General features: G+C 40.9%; 1 protein-coding gene across 8 annotated transcripts in view; it reads right to left on the reverse strand.

The window, feature by feature from the left end:
- The window catches only part of Tle1 (TLE family member 1, transcriptional corepressor), a 91,729-nt gene that overhangs the window by 31,050 nt on the left and 34,379 nt on the right, over positions 1-26,300 (reverse strand). For 4 of the 8 annotated variants that reach the window (XM_076846088.2, XM_076846083.2, XM_076846086.2 and 1 more), the window contains exons 7-9: positions 14,770-14,971; positions 14,014-14,030; positions 1,998-2,114 (exon numbers count right to left, since the gene is read on the reverse strand). In XM_076846088.2, coding sequence (XP_076702203.1) covers positions 1,998-2,114; positions 14,014-14,030; positions 14,770-14,971 — 336 coding nt within the window. Of the gene's footprint in view, positions 1-1,997; positions 2,115-14,013; positions 14,031-14,769; positions 14,975-26,300 lie in introns of all 8 variants that reach the window. The other 4 variants (XM_076846087.2, XM_076846082.2, XM_076846084.2 and 1 more) reach the window with 1 other exon arrangement.

Below are 26,300 nucleotides of genomic sequence, written 5' to 3' on the forward strand. Positions count from 1 at the left end.
ATTCCTGAGCCTTCCCACCCTCTCTAATGGAACTCTGAAATTAGTTTTTCAAAGGGAAATGCATACATGGGACATCAGCACTGGGCAGCAGATAAGGGGAGAAGGTATGTATTAAAAAGCTTGGGCTGGGGCAGGGAGAACCAATGATTCTGGTTCTAAGGATATTATTACACCATAGTACAAAAAGGACTGATTTGAGGAACTGTGGAAAAATACCAATCCTGTGTGGGACTGGATTTAGGACTTTTGATTAAGAGCACAAATTTTGGTTGAGTCTGACTGCCTCTAGGCTCTGCCACTAGCCAGGACCTCTGGCAAACCACTTTGAAGGTCCAGGCCACAGTTTCTTTATGTATGAAATGGAGATGATATGGGTTATTTCACTGGGTTACAGTAAGAATCCAGTGAAATAACCCATATAAAAACACAGAGCAGCTGGAACTAGTTTGAATTGGCGCTCAAGAAATGTTACCTGTTGCTAGCTATTGGCACGAACAAGCCTCAGAAGGACGAGGCCAGTGTTTAAACTTCCACACAGTCTGCCCAGTAGACACTTCTTCCTCCAGGGATGACAGGAAGTGGCCCAATTCAGGATCCTACTCTCATATTGTTCCTGAGAACTCACTGGTGGAGATACACAGGGCAAGTCCAAGCTAAATCATGGCAATAATGTTTATGATTCCAGGGCCAGAGCCAGTGGCCACTTGGCCTGACTTGCTCTCCTCTGAATGTGACTTCAATGGATCTACGTTAAATTCTCATCCGTCAACCAGGTGATCGATCTCATCTGGAGGGTGTGAACTAGATCCTCCGATGTTTCATCTGTTTTTACCATGGACTAAGATCACCCACTGCAGAAGACCATAAACTCTACCTTAAACCTAACATGAGCCTGGATATCTTAGCTGAAGAGCATCTTGGAAAATATTCTGTGCTGCCAAATTTTTTTTTCTTTTTTTTGGTACCAGGGATTGAACTCAGGGGCTAACCACTGAGGCACAACCCCAGTCTTTTTTATTTTTTATTATTTTGAGACAGGTTCTTATTAAATTGCCGAGGCTGGCTTTGAACTTGCAATTCTCCTACCTCAGACTCCTGAGCCCCTGCAGTTACAGGTGTGCACCACTTCGTCTGGCTTCAAAGTTTTTACTCTATTTGTGCATAAGTGGCTACCAAATTTGCAAGGTCCAAGACAAAATGAAAATGCAAAGCCCTCATTCAAAAACTGAGATTTCAATGATGGTAGGATGAGACCCTTCTAGAAGCAGGGCCCAGTGGAGCCATATGGTCCACAAAGCCACACCTAAATTTTCAAAGTCCCTCTTGCAGATCACTTCTTGAACATCCCTTGGCTAAGATTAAGTGAAGAATAGCTAAGGGCTGGGGATGTGGCTCAAGCGGTAGCACGCTAGCCTGGCATGCGTGCGGCCCAGGTTCGATCCTCAGCACCACATACAAACAAAAGATGTTGTATCCGCCAATAACTAAAAAAAATAAATATTAAAGTTCTCTCTCTCCTCTCTCACTCTCTCTTAAAAAAAAAAAAAAAGAATAGCTAAGACAGTTTAAAATGTAAAATTAAGTCCAAAAGAAGCATAATTTACAGCCCTAAAGGAAAAGAATATTCTACAATATAGGAGTTTACCCCTTTTTAATGTTTTCTTTTGTGTGTATGCAGACGACAGAACCCCGGGCCTGGCACATGCAAGGTAAGCCTTAACACCACTGAGCTATATGCATTCACAGCCTTTTTTTTTTTTTTGTCTTTTAATTTGAGACAGGGTTTCATTAAGTTGCCTAGGCTGATCACAAACTTTTGATCCTTCAGTCTCCCAAGAGGCTCAGATATAGGCATGTACTACCATGCTCAGCTCTGAGCTTACCCTTACCTTAAGGGATGTGGAATTATAATGGAAATCTTAGATTACACTTAGACATTCACATAGAAAGTAGGCAGTAAGCAAACAAATAGTATTCAAAGTCCTTTATTTACTTACATAGTGGCTAGAATCCTTATCATCCACCTTCCGTTTTTTGATGTCGTTGGAAAATTCAGGCCCATTTCTGCGTTTATCTGTACCTCTTAGACTGTCTGGGACCAAAAGGGAATTACTCTACAAGACAAAAAAAATATATATATATATATATCTCAAAGGTTTCTTTGCCGGTCTCTTTGTACACATGAAAACCCAACCTGGAAGTGGGAACTGTTTTAGAAAGGTGATACCTATACAACCTTTTATTCCATTTAAGTCATCTGTCTGAAGACTTTGATGGCAAACATTTAAAGAGCTTTCCCCACTTAAAAGGACCCTGTCTTTGGTATCAAACCTTACAAATCCTGATGAATCCTTCAGGCTCTGCTCACTCTAAATGTGCTCCTGTTCTATTTGGTGCTGGAGAAATTGGGAGCTTGCTGTTTGTACGTGGATGTGTGTTTACTCTGTCAAGAATATGAAGGACTGATGAGCAAATCTTGAGATTGCTCCACTAGGCATATTCTATAACTCTTAAAGAGTCACTGTGTACCACTCTAAACAGACACAAAAGAAACAGGTGGGATTAACAGCATGGTTTCCTAAAAGGCAAATCACATTTTCCATAGCAACGATAAAGGAACTTTTGAATTCTTTTAATTTATTGTTGAAAATAAGATTTGGTGTTGCTCGCCAGAAGCACTGAAACTTAAGTCCCACAGGGGAAGAAATCTCAGCCTGCGACACTTCAATAGCAAGACCAGCTCCCACACACAAAGCAGGAACAAGGACTAATCTCTTCCACCAGCCACACAGGATACTTTCATTGGCATATGCTGAGTGCAAACTGTTGACCCAAAGAAAACAGGCATTTGAGATATTTTGGGGTCACATGACAGGATCTGACATCCCTTCAATTCCCATCTCCCCTCAGGGTAAGGCATGAGAACATGTTACAATGAGTTCTTTTAAGTGCAGGATTAGCATATGCAAGGAGGCAATTTGTTCAGTGATGTGTTACTGCCCTGAACGACTGTGAATGAGCTGTGCAAAAACCTCCCTTCACAAAGCCCAGATAACCCCAATTTCTGAAAGATGTTTGTGAACTAAAAGCAGATGTCCAGGTCAACAGACAATTATGCTACCTTCCTGTGTCACAATTTAAAATAAAAAAGGGCAGGGGAAATCTTTAGGTTAGACCACAACTGAGGTGACAATATATACCGGGAGCAAAAAATCTTATGGTACATTTTTTGAGGCCATGAGATTTTGATCCCCACCAGACAGAGGTAATCAATCAGCCAGGTGGCTGGCTCTCAAATCTCCCCTGGGAAAAACCTGGACCCCACCATGGGAGTGCTCCCAGCTCAACCTCACACAGGAGGAAATCAAAACGGAGGACCAGAAGGCAACACGAAGCCTCGTGGCCCACTTCAGGGGCTGATTCTAAAGTGAGCTGAGCTCTTTTATTCCTGACTGTTGAAGCTACACAAATGCCAGGAGGCTCAGATAAAAGGAGGTAGAGGGAACTAGGCAATTCAATATGGAGAAGCTCAAAGTAATGGCTTTACCACAGGGGTTGGGGCTGAAAGGTGAGCTGGCTGCATCCCTGAACTAATTACCTTCATAAATGTCTGCTAAAAACTAACCTCTTCAACCCAGTCCCTCAGCCTGACAAAGGATGCGGTAGAATTAACACAACTCCAGGAAGTGCTTAAATACACCTGCCTCTGTTCTAAATCATTTCAGCCCCAAAGTCTCCTCCGGCTCTGCAAATGCGGCAAGGGAAAGGCACATATCTCACTCTACTTCTCACTCTACTACCCAGCGAAAAACGTCAAAGAATCCAGATCCGCTGCAATTTCAAAGTCTCTTTCCATGAGGCTATCTTTACAGCCCTCCTGTGTGATTAGCACCAGGCATTCAAACCACTCACCATTCCAAAATGGTTTCTTAACGTCTTATTTTAAAAATCACGTCCAGTGGAATTGGGAATGTCAAAAGTAAAGTGTACCTCTGTTAGGAGCTACACAGTGTTAGAAACATCTCTACAGCTGGCCCTTTAAGGCTCTCAGGCCTCTGCTTCTACAAGTTAGAAGTCATTACTGTAACTTCCGCAAGAGCAGCTTAAATGAAGTCTATAATCTGAATGGGTTTTGAAAAGCTCTGAAGTTCCTCTAAATTTGGACTGGGCTGGTAATTAGCATCCCTGCTTTATCTGAAAATTGGCCCCATTCAACCGGCAGATTTCAACAAGTTGCGAAACAAGATGTCTCTTCATACCTTTGATGCTGTAAGACCGACTCAAAACAGGGCAGCAAAGGGGTGGGGGCTGAAAAGGCCTGGCCGTGAGATCCAGGGCATCCTGGGCTCCCACTGCTGTGCAGCACCTCCCCACCAAAAACACACCACGTCCTTGAACCTTTGTTTCCTGCAACCCAGTTCTGTGGGTGACTGGCCGACTTTCCAGTCCTGACACTGCTCTGGTGGTGGTTCTAGATATAAGCAAACAGTTCCAGCCTAATGAGCTGCACTGGCAGCCAACAGCAACCGTCTGGTTTCTTAACTACTGTCTAGGGGATCCTTATCTTTGTGGTTCCCTCGTTTGTTCTCCAGAAACCCAAAGTGACTTCGTGGGTATTGCTACATGTCTCAAGATACTCAAAATATTTTTCCTTCATGTACCATCTGCTACTTCTTCCTTGGCTGAAGGGTGGAACACAGCCATTTTGCCAGTCACGATAAACCACTCGTATGAATCTCAAGTATTAAGAGACGATACCTGATATCGACTGAAAATCCTTTAGCTTCTTCAAAATTTAGGATTCTGTGTTGATAGAGTAACTATTGTACATACTGAACAAACATTTAAGAGGAGACCAAATTGCAAAAGAATGAAACTGAGGTTGTTTTGCTTTAAGTAACTTAAAAAGTCACACGCATTCCAGACAATTAGACTCAAACCAGGAAAGAGACCAAAACAACCTTCAAGAGATACTTTTCATCCCCCTCATTTTATCTGGAGCACTATGATGTCCAAGCCAGGGTGATTTGCCTAGAGCAGCTCTTCCTACCACCTACAGAGTCCAATTATGTCGAAGTGCCACCCCTCCCAGACTGGAGATTTCTCAGCTCAGATTCTGTACCCAGAACACTTATACCCAAGTAAAAATCACTCAAAACCCACACTGGCTCTTTAAACTGCCGTGTTTAACATTCTGACAATGTCTCACGCCTGCTTCTCTGATACTCCTCCTAACCAACAGTCAACAATCTGGTTCTATGCCTATCACTTCAAAAATACAAACACGTAACTATAAAAACTGGACATTTTACAGCCTACTTTAAAATGAACTGATCAGCCTGGTCAACACAGTGAGACTCTGCCACTAACTAGCAGTAATAATAATTTTTCAAAATAAAAATAAAATAAAATTAACTGAGAATAGTTCAAAATTCCTTATAAATCCTGCTGCTCATAACCTAAGCTATATCCTATCAAGGACCCCAGTAGAACCACAGCAGTCCACCTATACTCAGCATCAGTCCCACAGGCTGCCAATCCCCACAGGTAACAGTTTTACAGACCTATTTGCCACTGCAGATGTCTCCTCCCAGAGTCCTTTTCTTAAAAAAAAAAAAAAAGATTTCAATCTACCAAATAGCATTCATCAAGTGGAATTCATTTTTCAAATATTTATCTGCCAAATAAATATTTAATTATGAATAAGACTTTTTTGATCAACATGAGAACCACTGTTATCACACTGATTGACAGACTCTCATGCCAGCCAAGAAACTCAGTGTTTTATTTCACCTTGCAGCTGGTGAAATTTACATATCTGCCAGGACTTTCCAAACACTGTAAATACTGGGCAGACTTCTATCACAAATGTCCCAAGCACTAGGATTTCCAGATTGTATATAAGTTTCTCTTTAAGATTTTGTTAAGAAATAAACAAAATCATCTTATTTACCTGTGTTTTTATAGGAACTCAAAATAGGGAGTTATATAGCCTAGGGGAGATATTACAAACCTGAGCAAATCAAGATCCCAAAACACAGTGTTTTCAAAACAAACTTAAATTCTAAAACCATAATGATGTTCTACACCTTATGGTTGCACACGCTTAAGGATGTAGAGCCAAGTAAAATGGTACAGGGACAGACAAATCTGACAAGCCTCAAAAAGGAAAGAAAAGATCCTCCCAGAATGCTCAGTGCTAGCAAAAGAAAGAAGCCTGGCTGCATTTACACATAGAAACTACAACTGAGATGATCAGATGCAGGTTAAGGGACAGGAAAGGCATGCTCCACAGCAAGAAAGGAACTCTCCCCCTCTTAAGAAAACCTAGAATTCTTTGGAGAACATCAAATCTAAGAGAACACCTTCAGGGGCAACAGGTAAATTGTTTGGTATTATAATTAGATGCTTTTTAAGGGTCCACATCCACCCAACAGAGCAGAATGGCTATGTGAAGCAGAGAGCTTGTCAGAAGAAAAAAATTTTCCCTTAACAGGACCTGCATGCTCTCGAGACAAACCGGAACACAATTTCCTAACTGTGGGAACCCAACCTCCCCCTGCAGTGGTGGAATAGGTGCAAGTTAACTAGACAGTTGGCCAAGTGTTTGAACCCAGTGGGCAGAAGAGGCCAATACAGCCTATTAGATAAAACAAAAACCAAAGATCCCAATAGAATTATAAAATCATACCTCCATTTAAGAACTTACAATGCAAGTAGAAGAGTCTACAGAACTTCAGAGAGTAACCAGCAGAATAAAAAGAAAACATCAAGATTTGGACTTTGTATTACCCTCATGTTGACCATTTTAGAAATGGATGTTCACATTTTATGCTCTGAACACTCAAGATAAATATAGCAAAACCCTCGGTGCTTCAATAAGGATAAAGCCCAGTCTTTTATGGTCTTGTTCCAGGAATTTTGCTTTCTTTAGCAATCTAACAGTAATGGCTGTTCTTGTCTACTGAAACAAATCTGGAAAATAACTCCAGAAACTATGAAAGAAAGGTTTAATGAAATGTTACACTGTCAATGCTGTAATGCTACCAAACACTAGTGACAGCAGCCTTCATGTATCTCGAGGACTCAGACCAACTCTTCTGCCAACAAGTTTTAAACCTTGAAACCACCAGAAGCAAATCTGAAAGGAAAACCCACTCATGGATACAGCAGAGCTAGTATGGGTTTCCCTAATGTGAAAATAATGCACATTATTCAAATGGTTTTCTTTAGCTGCCACACTGATTCCCCTTGGGAACTTTCTCTTCCCCGAAGGAAAAGTGTTTGTGTCAGAGGTACAGATTGGAAACTCGTGACACTTCATTTATCCTCAGTTACACTAAGACAGTGGGAACCTAATTTGCTAGCATACTCTACACTGACAATTAACTTCTCTGTGAACATTAAAACAATTAGGTAACTGCGCACCCCAACACATCTGTGTGCCTGCTCCATCTACACCTGGTACCAATTAAGCCATCACCCTGCGCTGTACTTTTTTGCTGCCATCCAATTGGTCACTCATGTGTTCTTCCCTGACATTTCGACAAATGTACTTTTAACCCATAAAACTAATGGGATCCTCAGTTGTCAGCAACATGTAGAAAGTACAGAATGTGTCCACGTGGCAAGCACATAACAGCTCAGAACACTGGACTGTAGCAGGTTTGAAGGTTGTGTATTTGTGCTTCCTGCTCATGTGCAAAATACAGGAAAGAACAGAGTTGCTGAACCTCCACCTAGGAACTCACACTGTTAAATGCAGATGGCTGACTCAGGAGGACTCAGGGAAAGTAGATGTTCTGCTAAGATGAAGTAAAGAGCCAGTGTATATTGGGGGTGGTCAGCAATAATGCCTTTCCTGTCAATCTCATACCCTTTGTGTCCTTTTATCTCCTCCAGGTAAAGCAAAACAAAAGAAATATAAAGGCTACAGGAGACAATAAATATAATTACTTAAAAACAGTTTCTCAGCCAGGCATGCTGGGCTGCAAGCAGGGTGTGGTGGCACACCCCTATAATGCCAGCAACTTGGGAGGCTGAGGCAGAAGGATAGGAAGTTCAAAGTCAGGCTCAAGTACTAAGTGAGGCCCTAAGCCTCAGCAAGATCCAGTCTCAAAACAAAAAATAAAAAGGCAAGGGATACAGCTCAGTGGTTAAGCAATCCCTGCCACTATAAAACAAAACAAAAAACTGAAGTGTAAAAATGACTTAGGAAGAAAGAAAAATGTTCTCTACCTACTTTTTTTAAAGCATGAAGATCCCTTTTTTTCACTGCAATTGCTGTGAGTTAAACCTGGTTTTAATTACACTCAGACCCCAGCATCCATCTGATAAGTGGCTGCACTTACATGAAACACACCTCTACCTGGTTCAGGTGCACACAACCCCCAACAACCAAGACCTTTTCTTTCTTCAGGAATTCATCCTACTCTCAGCAGCGATGTCAGTTTTCCCAAAGAGGATCTGTATTTTAAGCACAGTATAAAATCCCACAAGAGAAACCTGCAGAGGCAACAGCTTAAGAACACTTAAGTGTTCTTGTCTGTGTCTAAAAATTGACATTTTAGGTGACTCATCTAAATATTAGCCTTTATTTCCAGGCCATAGTTTGGCACGCCAGGTCAAAATTAATCCGTAAATGTTTGGGCAAAACAGTTCTTGCACTGGGCATGGTGGTGCACGCCTATAATTCCAGTGGTTGGGGAGGCTGAGGCAGGAGGATGGTAAGTTCAAAGCCAACCTTTGCAAAAAGTGAGGTGCTAAGCAACTCAGTGAGACTCTGTCTCTAAATAAAATGCAAAATAGGGCTGGGGATGTGGCTCACTGGTCAAGTGCCCCTGAGTTCAATCCCCGGTAACTTCCCCCAGCTCCCGAAAAAAAAAAAAACAAAACACAAAAATAGTTCTTGCTAGTCCCTGTACCCTTAGGTGAAAGTGAGTTAACAAGAGCTGGGCTATTTAAGATGCCGACACAAAGAACCATCAGTAAGTGCCCCAAGACATAGATTCTCACCTTCAGTTCCTGATAAAATCTGCATTTTTTTGGAGGTGGGGGGCATGGCACTGAGTCCTTTTAAATTTATTTTGACATGGGGTCTTGCTAACTTTCCCAGGTAGATCTAGCAAATTACTGCACCCCAATACAATTTGTGTGTTTTTGGTACTAGGGATTGAACACAAAGACACTTTATCATTGATCCTCATCCCCCTGCCCTTTTTATTTTTTGAGACAGGATCTCCTTAAGTTACCTACAGCCTAAGTTGCTGACCCTAGCTCTGAACTTGCGATCCTCCTGCCTTAGCCTCCCTTGAGCTACTGGGATTACAAGGAAGGAACCACAAATAATTGCATTGAGTGCAAGTGATAAAGCATTTATCGCCTTGCTGCTACTCTGCAAATGGGTGAGGACCACTCCTGAAGCACCCGCCTGCTCTGCTGGGCAACCACTACTGTACTCACCAGTTACAGAGGGGAACCTTGCCTAAGAGCCAGAAACTCCCCGGGATCTGCCTTCACCAAAATTCATCTTCTTTTTACCACCCTTAAATGCTGTTGTGGCTCAAAAATTTTCAGGAAAAAGACCCATACTAATTTCTAAGGAAAAAAAAAAAGGTCTTAATTTTCTTCTTATCCTCTATAACATTTAATGTCATTCTAAGAAAAAGTAAAACAAATTCAAGTGGTCCTGAATTTGGAGCTAATCCCAGCTCTGTCAATTAGGTAGTCAAGAAAAGCTGGAAAACGGGGAAAAAAAAAAAAAAGTGACCATTTTGGTTGCCATGACTACCGTGAAGTTCCAAACATGAACCCCTGAAGCTTTTCAAGGTCAGTTATGGAGTGACAGCACAGTCCCTAGGACATGATCTAAATCTCAACCTCTATTATCATGTAACCATGTCACTAGAAGCACCAGTCTCCTTGAGCTGTCTCATTGATAAAATGATGGTGCTGTCTTCTGACTGACAAGGTAGGTAAATAGTGCTCAAACTTTTCTGGATCAGGAACCCCTTTTAAAATTTCGCTGAGATCTGATTTGTCCCCAGAACCACACACAAGGTCACTGACCCACTACAAGCATGCACACACCTTCAGAGCCCAATCATGAGCCCTGCCTAAATGAACACATCCTATTTATCCTCTAGAGTCTCCCCCAGATACCCTGGGGTAATCCTTGCTTTTCCAAATACCAATCACATGAATTATATTTCAGTGTTATTACAAAAGTCATTTATCTGTGATATTTAAAGGGATGAATGAAAAATGGCAGCAAATGTATGTACCACCTCAAACCATGCTTGGCACATATTGAGTGCTCAGCAAGCATTTATTAAATGAATTAAGGTTTTTTAAACACACATTACTGTATTCATTAAAAGTCACAACTCTTTGTTGATTTTGTAGTTCCAAGTCTTTCAAGCAGATGTATTTAAATGACATTTCATTCAGCCAACATCTAATGCTCTTTATCTTTAAATTAATTGAAACATCTAAAGTTTTGTATTTCTATCATATACTACTGAAGAAATAACAGCCTTTCTTAAGGTCATTTCATCTGTCTTTGCTCAGCAGCTGCTCTCTCATAAGGAAACTTATAGATTAAAAAAAAAAAAAAATGGAAGAAAGAAAGAGGTTCAAAGAATTAAAAAAGAGTCAAATTTAAAACCAAGTACAAAAACACAGAACATCCCTAAAAAATTATTGGCTTCATCATGTCCCCTGCTCAGAAATAGGAACTTAAGTGTTCATATTTTCACTGTTATTACTTTCATTTTCCAGGTTTTACATCAAAACAGATTGCTTATATTAAGGCTCATTTGTTTTCCTACCTAAAAGCTTAAACAAGTAAACTGAATAATCCTCTCTCTCCCTCTCTCTCTCTCTCTCTCTCACACACACACACACACACACACACACACACACACACACACACAATCTACCAACCCATTTTAGGCTCACAGCTAAAAATCCAAACATATCCGCAATTCCATCTAGATTCACCTAAGTCTCTGAATTTTTTGGGCGCTTGATTTAAGTATATTCAACATAGAACAGAAAAAGGTAATAATAAGTCTTAGTCTCATTGAGGGCTGAGGTTCTCAGAGTTTGGTCCAAGGACCCATGAGTGTTCCAGAGACCCTTGATCTCTATGATGGCAGATTTCCTTCCCAAACAACAAAAACAATTGTATCATAACAAATCAAATACAGAAGCTGATTAGAAACCAGCTAACCTCTTTTAAGCCAGGCACTAAAGAAGTTTGCAAACATGTAAAAGAATGCCAATTCACCCTAATAAAAATTTGTTTTGGAAAATGGGGTTTCTCATTAATGATACTTATACTACAGTGATTTAAATTTTTTCTTCCAATTCAATAAAAATCAAGAAAAACAAGTTCTTAGGGGGTCCTCAATTTTAATCTGAAGGGAGAAACAAACATCTGAGACCACAAGTTTTGAAAAACATTGCTCCAGAGGCCCTTTACCTTCCTTGGCTTAAAAAAAAAGGGGGGGGGGGGACAGCAGTGCAATCAATTCACTTCTCTGCCAAGTGAAATCAGACTTCATAATTCAAACCATTTTATTAAATAAGTGAGTTCCTATTTTTATATATATTTTATGTATATTTTTATATTTTAGGGCCTAATAGTACACACACCACATTATCCACCGCTTCTTGTACTCAATTTTATACCAAGTTTAAAGAGCTCTTTAATTTTATATAACTGTAATGCAAAATCCCCCTTATGGGGACAGTGAACAATTTAATTCCTCTTTACAGATTAAATGAAATGTTTCAGTTAAAGTTAGTGCAGTCTTCCCATTTCATATCACCACCACCATTCTACAGTAATTAGGCAGAGAACACAGGTACACTATTCTGACAACATTCATTGAAATGACCCCTAAAACTCGTTACAAATTTGATATGAAAAAATATACAAGTCAATAACACGTAAGTCACCACTTCATTTACATTATTGCACAGATCAGCTTATGCAATGACCCACTCCATTTTGACTGGAGAGTTGACTGACTACTAACTTGAATAATATGTGCACTTAAAAAAAATACAGTCCCCTGAAATTCAAGAACTTATTTGTATTTCTTTTAAGGACACACTAATCAACCTCCCTCCACCCAATGAAGTAAACTCCCCCAATAAATAAGGTTTTTCAGCCAATAAATAAAATTACTGGACACTGAAATACAGACACATGCAGAGGTGTGAGGAACACCTGTACCAGCCTCAGTGTGAAAACCTCAGAGTTCACGGCTCCAGCATTTCAGAGCCACAAGGCATGCTGCATCTCTCCCACAACTGTGATGCCAATGTTACACAACTTCTGCTGAAACTTTCTATTCTTCTGTTTTTCTGTATTTCTGTCATCTCTTCTCAGTTTTCTGAAAAAGGTATTGTGCTACATGCCTACATACCTCTTAAACTGCAGACCCATCCCATAGTGCCTTACATGTAGTGTAAGTCAATATAGTCATTTGAGGTCTAAAAGTAATAATGAGGGGGGAAGTTGGATAAAAAGTAAGTCCCAGAGCTAAAAAATAAGTCCAAAAAAAAAACCCCCAAAATGGTAAACATGGGCTTTTCCAACGAAACTTCTTCTGCCATGTGCTTTCTGGTCCAGGGTTAGGTCTGATATAATACTCTACTGAATGAACCTGGCAGAAAATAATGATGAGCTATAGGAATACCGAGACAGCAAAACATATAAAGGTCACCTCCATAAATCAAATCAAAGTTTACTTCAATGTGTACTTTGTGTGTTGGGTATTTTACTTCCTAGCTATAACATATTGTCCTTCCCTTTCCACTCCCAATGTTCTCCAGAGAAAACTTGTAGTATGAAAATTTTAAAAACTAGCGACCTCTGCCTTTAACCATGCCCCTCCTCTAAACATATCCTAATACATGAAGCACACAAAGATCTGTCTCAAAGACAATTTTAAAAGCAACTATTTTTCTAGACAGAGAAGGGAGAGGGGGAAATAAAAAAATTATCAAACTGAAAAAAATTATGTCTTCTGCCCAAACTCCTAACAAAAAAGTACCAGAACAGGGCCGGGAGGTACAGCTCGGTAATAAAGCGCTTGCTTGGCATGGTAAGGGCCCTGGATTCCATCCTCAGCATGAGAAGAAAAAGTATCAGAATAATTCCAAAATTCAGTGTCACATTTTTTACGATCTTAAAAATGGTTAAAATAGTGTTATGTTCAGAAAGAAGGGGAAAGAGGCAAAAACTGTAGCAATCCTAGGTGAAGAGGGTAAAGTTTTCATTCATTATTCGCTCCATGATATTCAAGAGATGCATTCCCACAGTTAACTAGCAGATGCATGTATACTCCAAATGTGCATCAAATAAAATGGGTATGATTTAGTCTGGTGAAAAGATGAGCTCTGTAAGCCCTGCCCACTGAATTTCCTTGTTTGTAAGCATTTGCTCAGATGCTCAGATATCTAAAATAAAATGGAAATTCAAGTTTGTACTCCAAGAACAATTATACAAAGAAAACTAGATATGGAAACCTAGCAACTAAGAGGCGTTTGCAGAGGATAATGAATGGTTTAAGTAGAAGCAATACATCACTAACTTACTTCACATATGGATGGTGACTTCTTGTCTGTAAAGCTGATTTAAGATAAAAATGAATATTCTGAAACTACATGAAACCAGGTCTCAGAATGCAATGATAAGCCTATTTTTCAAGTGGGTCCTGGACACATACAGATCAAAGTGTATTTCCAGGTAAGCAATTATTGCAAACAGCTTCACCTCCAAATCATGCCCCTCTCGTCTAACACAAATTTTGTTTAAAAAAAAAAAAAAAAAGACAAGAGGGGAAATGGTCATAAAAGACAAATACTTTTAATTAGAAGAAAAAGAAAAACCCAGGTCACTGAGAGATGGGGAGTGTGGGCCTGACTGCGCTGAGTTCACAGAGGGCGCTAGCAGGTGTTGGGGCTGTGTTCGTGTGCAGCAGGCGCTGGGGTACTTACTGTGCCCGGCTCTCTGTCTGCTCCCGAGGTTACCAAGAAACGCACAGACATGCCCGTTCAGACACAGAGGCAAGAACAGAAATAAAAAAAAGGGGGGAATAATTAGAACACAAGCCCCAAACAGTTTTAAAAATGGCTTTTATTTATATAAGTCATTGCACATTCCTAATACAGTGATTTCCTGAAAATTACAGTATTTTGTAAACATAAGATTTACAGTTTAACCATTCACAAAGCCTATTTTTTTAAATTTCTTGACAGAATAAATTACTTTTCTTCAAAAAAATTAGTCAAGTGCAATTTTGCCCAATATTTAATGCATACTAGAATTAAAGCCTATGAAACTAAGTAGTAACAGATGCAATTATCAAACCTTTCATTTGAACACATTCACTTTCAAATTTAACTTCTTATTTCGCCCCATTTAACAACATTACTTTCTTTGAAAATTACCCAATTAAGCAGTTAACAGTTTTCCATAATATGGTACAGGCCACTGGCATTAACTAGGCAGTTGCCAAGATGTCAAGATGCCTGCAAATCTAGTGAGATCGAGAAATCTACGATGCCCACAGCAAACCCTGCAAACTTCCAGGGTGAATTGAATTGTGTGTCAGTGAAAGCTTTGCGACAGTTCCTCTTATCTCATTGTTTGCTCTCTGTATAGGTTGGGGCTTTCGTTAGCGATGCACGCAACTTTGCAGCACTGTCTGAGTATGAGGTCAAAGTCCTAATCCGGTTTGCCCGGCCTCTCACCTCTGTGGTGCTCTGCATCATGGTGCTTCTTGTCATCTTTTATTGCCAAGTGAGACTGCCCACTCAGAGCACTAGACAGCGCGAGAAGGCTGGCACTGCCCCCGAGGGGCGGGATGCCAGGAGGCTGCAGTCCTGAAGGGTGAGGCGTTAGGGGTACCGGGGGTCCATGGCCATGAGAAAGATGCTGAGCTTGCAACTGCTGCTGCTGTTCGCGGTGGTGAGAAGAGGATGGGGGAGCAGGAGGAGGACGTGGTGGTGGTGGTGGGGATGAAGCACACCCAGAGGGGAGAAACACAAGAGAGGATGCAAGAAACAGACAGGACGTTGGACATACACACAGAAGGGACAGAGACAGGGAAGAAAGGGGGGAAAATGAGATTAGTACTTTCAATTCATCAAAAGCTTTCACCCTTGCAATAACTTCTCCCCACCATCCCAAAAATCAAACCCTCCAATCTACACTGTCACTTCCTGGCTTAACTCATGCCCCGGGAGTAGAGATGCTTATTATAAAGCAAGTCTGGCTAAGTCAGTAAACACTTAAACACAAGTTTCATCTCTAAGCGCCTCCAGGGACAAAATCCAGTGTGTCACTGAATCTAAGATGCTGCAGATTTTAAGACTCCTCTTGATTTCCGAGCAGTGGAGTTGGGGTGGTAACGTTCAACCGACAGTGAAACAACCACACCCTGACTAGTCCCAGTGACCTGGTCATTGCACTTTACCCAAACACAAGCTATGATGAGACAAAATCAAATGTTACCTTCAATCAACAGAACTCCCCCCAAAAAACCAAAGTAGTGTCTGGCTCTCTCTCCAGCACCATTCAGGCTTATGTGTCCCTGTGTCTCCAGGTCCTCCCTAAACTGTGAGAAAGCACGATGTTCCCATTTCTCAGAAGGAACTCAGGCTCAAAGGCACTACTGAGGTTCTCCCCCCACCAGGCAGCAAAGGACTGCAGTCATTTCCAAAGCCCCAGAGAGCTGCACTCCTTCTCATACCATTCCTCGGGGGTGGGGGTCAGGGGTCGTGACAGCTAAAAGAAACCTTAGAGACAAGGCTTTGCTTATGGGCCCTTTCTCCCAAACCCCCAACCTCAACCCCACTCTTCCTGTAACAGATGAAAACACTGACACTGGACCTAGAGAGGATAAGAAGTTTGACAAGGAAAACACGTCTCACTGACCCCTGTGGGACTCCAGCCAGGGAGACCCGGGGCCCCCTCCCACCACAGCACTGGGCCTCTGTCGCATCACCCACTCCAAAGGTCATAAATCTGTTCACATTATACAGAACCGTTTCTCTCATATATTATATTTAAAAGCATGTTGTACAAAATGAGAAAGCATCCAAGAAATGGCCCCTGCATCATAAATCCGGACACATTTCAGCTGTCCAACATAAAACGCGTTTTTGATGAGACAGTAAAAACGATTAAAGCTCAATTTCTAAGGTGTAATGTTAGAAAATTCTTAAGATTCTGATTTGTGCTCACTTCCCTGGGACTCAATTACTCGTTTTATTTATCATCCCTTTGCACGTACTGAATATATTAAATCTTCATGCCAGATCTACAGTCACTTCCACCCAGACCACAGATTTTTAGTTGAGTCCCAAACATGCTTCCCACCCAAGAATAAATCACCATCTTAAAATCAGAAAGCAGTAGCTGCTGCAATTATACAGTAAATGTTCAACCACTCCTATAACCTTTAAAAGAAATTTTTGTGCACATTGTACATACAGGGGGGATGAACTCGGGGGCGGCTCCACTCCTGAACTACAATCCCGACTTGGTCTGGCTAAGTTGCTGAGGCTGACCTCCAACTTGCAATCCTCCTGCCTCAGTCTCCTGAGTTGCTGGGATTATAGGCCTGCACCACCATGGTGGACATAAAAAAAAAATCTTTAAGAGTGCAACATCTTTAAACTTCCATTCCTTTTTTAGAGAGCCTCATTGAAATTAGAGGGAGAAATGGAAAAGGGGTGGGGAATGACCTTAACAGCATTCCTGAAAAGCATTTAAAAACTACTCATTCACCATCTGAGATCATAATAACAATTTCTTTATGTGTAAAATCACCTTCCTGTCATCCCAAAGACACTAAATCTTGCTCTGTCACTTTCTAAGGGCTGGGCAGCAGTGAGACATAAAACTGAAGAAGCTGGCAGCGGCATCACGGTCCACTAGGCATGCTCATTAGCACTTAATTAGGAACTAGACACCTGCCATAAGAAATGTGCTCAGAGAAGGATGAGGAGCAGGTCTGCCCTACCAGCAATTACTATCATTACTTGGAGAGTAAGAGCTATGTCCGGCTTCTGGGGGGGAAGGCAATGATGCATACACAAGCAAGTGCAGCGGGGTAATTAAGCACGGCACTGATTAAAAGAAGATGAGAGAGGCCAAGCACAGGGGAAGAGATGTAACTACAGGGTGGAAGACAGCATTCTATCCCCTCTCTGCATCCCCACTCCCCAAAATATCCAGAATGGAGCCACTGGAAGGGCCCCTTTGGAGGTGGGATCAAACGTACCAGATTTGTATCTGGAAACACAAGACGGAAGTAGAGACTTTACCCGCAAAGTCCAGGTTAGCCTTCAGAAATATAAATAGGAAAGCAGACCCTGACATATTACTTAAAAGAAGGACTAGCTTATGTAACAACAGGGCTTTGTCACAGCTGTGAAGTAATCTGTGTAGATCGATGCTTTAAACCCAACAGTTAAGCTGATAACCAACAACAGGGACATTCAACAGCATACCTGGCCACAGAGAACTCCCATGTCTACCCTACTCTGGCTTTCCAGGCCCCCTGAAGAAAATAGCTGTCTATCACTAGAGGAAACAGGCATTGGGTTCTTTCATCTTCAGCTCAGCCATCAGCCAATGCTGCTGCTGCGTTCCCCCACCTCCCAACTTCATGAAGAAAAGGAAAATCTTATCAAACTAGAAATAGTAAGTAGCAACCAGATGGGTCCCCACTGTGGAAGATGCTGTGGTTCCAGGAGATGGGGATCTACTGCCTCACATTCTATCTCTTGATCCTGCTGGGCAGTGCTCCTGGATACTATAATATATCCATGATCATTATCCAGCCTGAGGTCAGAACAATCTTAAGGCAGGAAGCATAGGTACTGGACTCCCATTTTCCCAGATGAGACTCATTCACAGCAGTCTAGCCAGGAAGCTCTGAGCCAGTGGGAGGACTTGCAAATTTCTGTTTTGTAGAACATGCTCTAAAGAGCATTTCTCCTGTAACTCCAGCAACCCAGTCCTGTTGCCAGCACAAAAGAGGGCAGTTTCCACTGGATACTTCACCCTTCTCTCCATGCCCAGCCTGTGAGATGCTCTCCAAAGAACCCAGTCCCATGCACCAAGGGACAGATCCACCACCACTATGCAGCCTTAACAGCAGTTACCAATGTAAGTTCCTTCATAGATTACACGAGCACCACCTCTTTCATTTCACTTCTCAATGCCTGTCCCTACCTCTGCAAAAAAGGAGGACATCATTTGCTCCCGCTCTCTTCCAAGGAAATTTTTAAGTAACAATCAAGCTTCCAGAGATAGTTCTGGGTTGTTTCCAGAAGTAGATACTTTATAAGTAAAAAGTATTTTTTCATTTAAAATTAATCTAAATGAATATAGAGAGCCCATATTTAAAGAGTAAATGGTTAACTCCAAAAGGGCAGCCCACACCGTCCATGCAACATGGCCCCCCAAGACGATATGATACTCACCACCCTCACCAAAAGGAAAAAGGATGAATGCCAGTTAAAAAATATATTTTAGGGCAAAAGTGATACTGGCTTTGCTCTATAGCCAAAACCCCAATGACTCCCACAATCAGGGGGATTTACATACATATGTCCTCTGTGGACCAAAATTTGCTTCCACCATTTGGAAAACTACAAGATGTTTTACAAAATGACAGCAAGGGAGATTCAACCTTCCATGTGGTCACTAGTTTATAAGGATCAGGAAACTATTTTTAAAGTTAACGCTTGCGGGAAACACAAGCAAAATAATTTATATAGCTACTAGTAAAGATGTTTCTGAACCAGACATTGTGGTACATGCCTGGCACCCAAGAAAACTAGAAAGCTGAGGCAGAAGATCCAAACTCAAGGCCAGCTTTAGCAATTTAGTGAGGTGCTGTCTCAAAACTAAGACTCAGGAGGCTAAGACAGGAGGACTACAAGTTCAAGACCAGCCTCAGACACTTAGCTAGTCACTAAGCAAACTTAGTGAGACCCTGTCTTAAAATTAAAAAAAAAAAAAAAAAAATTTTAAAGGGCTGGGGATGTAGCCCAGTGGTTAAGTGCCCCTGGGTTCAATACTTGCTACATAAATATAAAAATAAAAATAACTGGGGATGTGACTCCTAACACTGTCTAGACATTGATGGTTGTCACATGGGGGTGGGTGTTATAACATCTAGCAGATAGAGGCCAAGGATGCTGCTGAACATCCTACATGCACACAGTGCTCCACTACAGAGAACTTTTGCACTCAAATCAAAAGGTTGAGAAATGACAATCAAGACCTAAGCTGGAATCCTGTCCCATTACATTTGTCTTTGTTTCTTTTTGCACTGCTTGGATCTGAACCCAGGGCCCTGTACATGCTGGGCAGGCACCCTACCACTGAGCTACATCCCCAGCCCTGTCCCATTACATTTGAATTCATGTTCTTATATGGCAAATGACTAACAAACTGCTGTTTAAGAAATAAAAATACTTTTCAACATTGAAGCTTTGACTGTCCCTTCATCACCATCTGAGGCCCCTGTCGCAACTCAAAAAAATGAACATCTGCTTTCCAGAGATCCCACTAACAATTTCGAAATTAAAAACCACCACCAACAACAACAAACACCCTCGTATATTTTATAAAACAATTTGGGAAAGAGCTACGCTGAGAACTTTTCACATAGTATTCTGGTGCCTCAAAGGAAATTATGGAAAGGTTTTGGCTTGAGGATAAGGAGATACACACACTTGGTCTAACTGAAACAATCTGAATATGCAGAGGATGAGACAAGAAAAACAAACACCAAACCCAGAGTTAATGATACCGAAAACCCACAAGGAATAAAGTCACCTCATCCATGTCAAACAACAGCCACGCATTTAGAATTTTAATTCACATTTTACTTAGTGCAGCTTGGGTCAATTATGTTCCTATAATGAAATTGACTTTGCTGTTTACATTCAAAGCTGTAATGTAATGGTGTAGCGGTTTCCACATTTGGGCTTCTAAAACACAGGTGTAACACACACATGGCTTATCACCACAGAACTGCCAATACAACTGAAGAGGACACTGGGTCCTTCCCAAAGATGGCCAACACCCACCTTTTCCTCACGGATGCTCGGCTGCATACCACTGACCAGGGAATCAACTTGAGTTTCTGAAATGTACCCCACTTATAACCCTAGGGAAAACTAGGTCACAAAAATCACAAACTTGACCCAATCAGACCTAAAACCATGCCCTGAAGTGGCATCTTGAATGCTAAGAGTGACAGTAAGTGGCATTTATAGCACTTGGTATGTAAACTCTTTTAAAAGGGGACAGAAATGTGAAAAGCAGCATTTGTTGACAGCTCTCTCCAAATCATTCTTGTACAATTTCTGCTATTTCCTTATTCCTTTACACACTCAGTTCTTATTGTGGGAGAACTGTAGAAAAAAGAAAATCAGTAAGCAAGTGGGGAAGGGCTGCTTGGCAGCAGTAATATCAAGGACACTGTAGGAGCTGCCTGCAAACCTCCCATTATGTGAATGGCCTCTCTGGTGAAGAGGAGGAAAGAGGGGCAAGGATGATAAAAAGGTAGAAAGTGCTTACTTTTGTCAAGAATTTGAAGCCACTTGAAGACAAAAAAAAAAGGTTACAGTGCACTGAAAGGTCCCATCTCAATGCAGGAGTCCCCAGAAATCGACACCAGGACTATCTAAGGGAGAAAGGCTTTGCAAACAATGCACCTGAACAATAGAAAAACAAACAACAGCAGCAGCAACAACAAAATAAAACCCACCCAATAATAACCCATTGAAAAACTGGACAGGTCTGGGGATGTAGCTCAGTCAAGGAGGAGCAATTGCCTACCATGTGCAAGGTGCCGGGTTTCATCCCCAACATGGCCTACCTCCCAGAAAAGGTCAAGGACCTAAACAGGCATTTCTCATAAATATGATCAACAGGTATGATTTTTTTAAAAAAATGCTCACTATCACTAGTCACCAGGGAAATGCAAATCAAAATCACAATAAGATAGGCCTCACACCTCTTTGGACAGCTATTATTAAAAAGAATAGAGCTAAATATTGTTAAGGGTATGAAGAAAAGGGAACTTTTCTACACTGTCACTAGGAAGGAAACTGGTTAAGCCATTATGGAAAACAATTTGGAGGTTCCACAAAAAATTAAAAATAGAACTATATGATACAGCAATCCCATTTCTGGGTACACGTCCAAAGGAAATATCTGCACTCCCATGTTGATGCAGCTTTATTCACAATACCCAAGAAATGGAAACAACCCAAAAATTCACCATGAAATGAAATGATAAGGAAAACGTGATACATATGCACAATGAAATTATATTCAGCCTTTAAAAAGCAGGAAAAAAGCCAGGCTCAGTGGCAAAAGCCTGAAATACCTACAATTCTGGAGGCTTGCAAATTCAAGGCCAGCCTGGGCAACTTAGCAAGACCCTGTTCTCTAAATAAAATTAACAGGGCTGGTGATGTAGTTCAATGGAAGAGTGCCCCAAGGTTCAACCCCCTAGTACCAAGGGGGGGTGGGTACAGGTAGGAAATAATATCATTTGTGACCACATGAAGCTGGAAGACATTATGCTAAGTGAAATATGGAGGATTCAGAAAGACAAATACCCTATCTCACATATAAGTAGAATCTCGCACAAAGTACAAGGGTGTTGTAGTTGCCAGGGGTTGGAGGAAATGAGAAAGCACTGGTCAAAGGGTACAAATTTTCAGTTTATGCAAGATAAGTTCTGGAGATCTTAAGTATAGCATGGGGACTACAATTAATAACACTGTATTGTGCACTTGAAATTTGCCTAACAGGGTAGATCTTAACTATTCTCACTACACACCCACACGCACCCAGTAACTGTGAAGTAAAGTGATGTGAGGATACGTTATCTAACTTGATCATGGTGATGATTTCACAATGTATACACACATCAAAACATCAAGTAACACCAGAAGCAAAATTGATTCCATGTAAGCAGGCGTGTACCAAAACAAAGAGCCTGAACCTTAACAATCTGAACTCATCTTTACTCTTACTGTCTTTCAGCTAATCCACAGGCCAACTCATTCCTTATGACCATGCCCTTGCTCATCCCACCTTCCCTGCATGACCCTAATGATCATGGAAAACATCAGAGCCCCAGGACTTAAAGGCCTAAATTAAAGTTAAGTTTTAAAATCCCATGATTAGGTAGATCCACTTCAAAAACCCTACAGGCTTTAGATGAAAACATGTTCAACATCATTAGCCATCAAGGAAATGCAAATTAAAACCACAAGGAAATACCAGTTCATACCCAACTAGATGACTACAATCAAAAAGATGGACAAGAGGTGCTGGAGAAGATATAGAGAAACTAAAATTCTCATACACTGCTGTAGAGATGTAAAGTGGTGCATCCACTATGGAAAACAGGCTCAGAAAGTTAAATATAAGTGATCAGTCAGGTGTGGAGATGTGCATCTATAGCCCCAGCTACTGGGAGGCTGAGAGGCAAGAGGATCACCTGAGCCTAAGAGTTTATAGACCACTCCGAGCAAAAGAGTAAGACACCATTAAAAAAAAAAAAAAAAAAAAAAAAAAGATGAATACACGCCCAGTGTAACCCTACATCATGTACAACCACAAGAATGGGAAGTTATGCCCACAAACTTATGAATGGATAAACAAATGTGGTATACTGACACAATGAAATATGATCACCCATCCAATAAAAAAGGGGACTTGAGTACTAGTGCATTCCAGAATTTGGAAAACTTTAAAAACTTTATGCCATTAAGCTAAGTAAAAGGAGCCTAACGCAAAAGGCAACATAGAAATATGATTTCATTTATATGAAATGATCAGAACAGGTAAATCCAGTGATAGAAAGGAGACTGGTGACTGCAAAGGGTTAGAGGAGGGGACATGGGATTTCTTTTGCGTATAATAAAAATATTCAAGAATTTTTATTACACAATAAAAATGGTGATGGTTACACAAATTTGTGAATGTACTACAAACCACTAAAGTGCAAGCTAAAAGAAAGGAATTGATAGTATGTAATTACATCTCAATAAGGAACACACAGAAACATAATCCCTAAAATAGGTATTTAGCTTCTACTCTAGAGCATTCTTACTCTTTCTGAATAAAGAGGGAAAAATTTTAAAATGCCTTTTCCAAAGACATCAAGTAAAATCACATGAAAATATGTGGAGAAATATTAAAAACAATGCTTCAGCAACTTTTCTATTAACTATGACTACACAGAAAAATCCAGATACTGAGGCCAAGACCTGCATTTGTCAAAGATACCCAGTGGTATTCTGAATTAAAAAATTTAAAAATTAACCAAAGGAGACAAAGGCATAAAAAAGACTTCCTTGCAATGCTGCTCCTTCCCTTTGAAAATTTAATGAAAGGATTAGGCCCTTGGAATGCAAGTGGAGGGTATGTCACTAAACCTAAATTGGTGAAGCTAGAAGATTCCCATTTGTTGTAGCTATATAGTCTTTTCTTGGTAACAGGATATGCAGCTTTATTCTCCTCGGGGTGAATTTGTTTTACAAAGAAATTTACAGCTGGGTTACTGATGGGCTTTCCAGGGATTAGCTACATACTCATAAGAATAAGAGGCTAACCTCACCCTCTTAAACTTCACACACTACAATCCTATAGACAGCTGACAGCTACAGCCAAAGGAGAAAAAAAAATCCAACATTTTGCTAATCCTTAAACCAATCATCTCATGCAACAGTGGAGAGCCCTTCCAGTCTACAACTCAATCTCCTAGGGACACAAAGTCACCTCTTGTGAACACACCATGAGTCTGTATTTGGGGCCATCCCCTCCACAAACACATAGATATCACCTAATACCCTCCACTATTTTTATTTCATACTGAGTTGCTTGAAAGCAGAGCGTTATAAATTTTGTCTATGAAGTGGAAATATACAAATCTAACCAGAAACTGGAGCCACCACAGGCCATGACGGGAGTTCCACTCATGGAAATAAGTAATACTACAGCCAAGTAAATGAAAATAAGAAATCAAGTTTGCTTACACGAACCCGAAATTTCTTGAGTTCCCCAAATTCAAAAGCACTGCTATAGGAATTTTTTTCACATTTTCTTATACCTAACAATCAGCACAACTAGAAATCTGGTATTTTGTGGATAGAAGGTGGTCATCCACTGGTCATCTGTCCATTTCTTCTTTCTTTCTCCTTCTAACTCTATTACAACGGTGCTTGTAACTCTGGGTCAACAAAGGCACTGCCCTCCATCTTTACGTTGTGTGAGGAAGCTAAGAATGTCTTGAGCGACAATTTTGCCCTCAACTCTGTCTCCATCTGTTCTTAAAGCAACTTTTTCCTCTTGGTTTGGAACTTTTAAGTTTGTTCATCAAAAGCTAAATGGCAGAGCTTTTTCACTGCTGTGTCCTTATTAAAAGGCACTCAAGCACAACAGCTTAATGGCAGGAGCAGAGCATCTGGCTGGTCTAATCTCAAATACCCACTTCCATGAAACCACTAGAAAAGGCAAAGGAGGAGGTGACCTGCTGCTCAGAGCAATCACCCCCACAAGGGCTTGGCCAACTGGACCCTAGATCTGTTACAGACACTTAGAGAAACCAGATAAACTGCAATCGGAGAGTTGAGACCAAAAGGTGGGTGCAAGGATGTAAGGGCTGCCACCAAGTTCTTATTCCCACAAAAGCCATGGAAGTGAATGTATTAACCCACCTACACATGGGGACCCCGACACAGGTTAACTGCACAAGGTCACAAAAGCAGTAAGTCACATAGTCAAGTGTCCTGCCCAAGTCCCTCTGATCCTGGACCATGCTTTTTATTCAATGCAATACATGCAAACGATGTTATATGTATTACCACAAACACCATGAAGTTGGGCAACAGGTGGCTAGAAACGAACAACCATGCAATTGTTCTCTTTAAGAAATAAAATCACACCAGGCATAGTGGTGTACCCTTGTAATCTCAGCTACCAGGGAGGCTGAGGACAGAAAGATCACAAGTTAGAGACTAGGCCCCAGCAAGTGTGCATGATCCTGTCTCAAAAAATAAAAAGAGGGCTGGGGATAGCTCAATGGTCAACAGTCTCTGAGTGCAATCCCCAGTACTGAAAAGAAAAACAGTAACAAAAATAGTAGTTTCACCAAATATCAACTAAAAAGCTTATCATTCTTAAATATAGGTACGTATGTAAATGGAAGGCAGGTGGAAAAGAATTAAAATTCAGTATTCTCTGTTAGTCAGGAAAAGCTAAGATTTCTATTCTGTGCAAAATGGGCAGCATTCATTTACTCAACAAGGACTGGAGGCCAAAAAAAGAGTTATGACCTGTCTCTTTCCTCTGAAGAGAACCCACAGGACAAGGACAGACTGAGCTCACCTAGGAGCCCGGAGTCCTTCAGAACATTTAACTTTTTCCAGGTTTGGTGAAGAGAAATATCTTGAACCCTGTCAGCAAGCAGTAAGCTCCTTGATTGTACCTTAAAGGGAATGAGAATGTTTCGGCTTATTTGCATTTTAAAGGGTACTCTTTCATGATCTTTCACACTTGTAATAGATGTCTAAACCGTTAAATTACTATTTCTTTTCTTAGCCTGAAAGTCGATGCAGACTGAGAGCATGGCCTCTCCCATTGTTCTTTACCCTAAGTCGGTCCCTGAACAATACTGACAGCTGCTATCAAACTAGGCTGCATTGACTCTTCGTGCAGCTGCTGCTTGTAGGAACAGACAGTCTCCCGGTACCTCCTCCCCTCTGGGGAGACAGGTTGACACACTGCATGTTCAATGAAGGGGTACAAAGGTCCACTGAATTGTCAACCCAATTTTATGCTACTTCGATTTTCCAGGATGCACACAATTCCTTTCAAGCAAAAATCAAGCATATGCCAGAGCATTAAACTTACGGTGTGAGATAATTATTGATCACTGCAAACTTTAAAAGAACCTTCTGACATAAATTAATATACTGATGTAAAAATTTCAATGACAAAAGCTACCCAGGCCAGGATACTGAAGACAAGCAAGGGGCATAAGTCTTGTGTTGGGCTCAATTCACCAATTTGGGTTATTGTTGCTCCACTATCAGACCTAATCTGCCTTTATAATCTCAACAACATTTTCCCTGGACCAAAGCCATTCGTAAAATTAGCGATTCATCTGCTCTTCTAAAACGACCTGTTTTTACTCTCTGCTTCAGCTCAAAATGGGTATTACCTATAAACATCT

Source organism: Callospermophilus lateralis, chromosome 2 (genome assembly GCF_048772815.1).
Source record: "Callospermophilus lateralis isolate mCalLat2 chromosome 2, mCalLat2.hap1, whole genome shotgun sequence".
NCBI lineage: Eukaryota > Metazoa > Chordata > Mammalia > Rodentia > Sciuridae > Callospermophilus > Callospermophilus lateralis.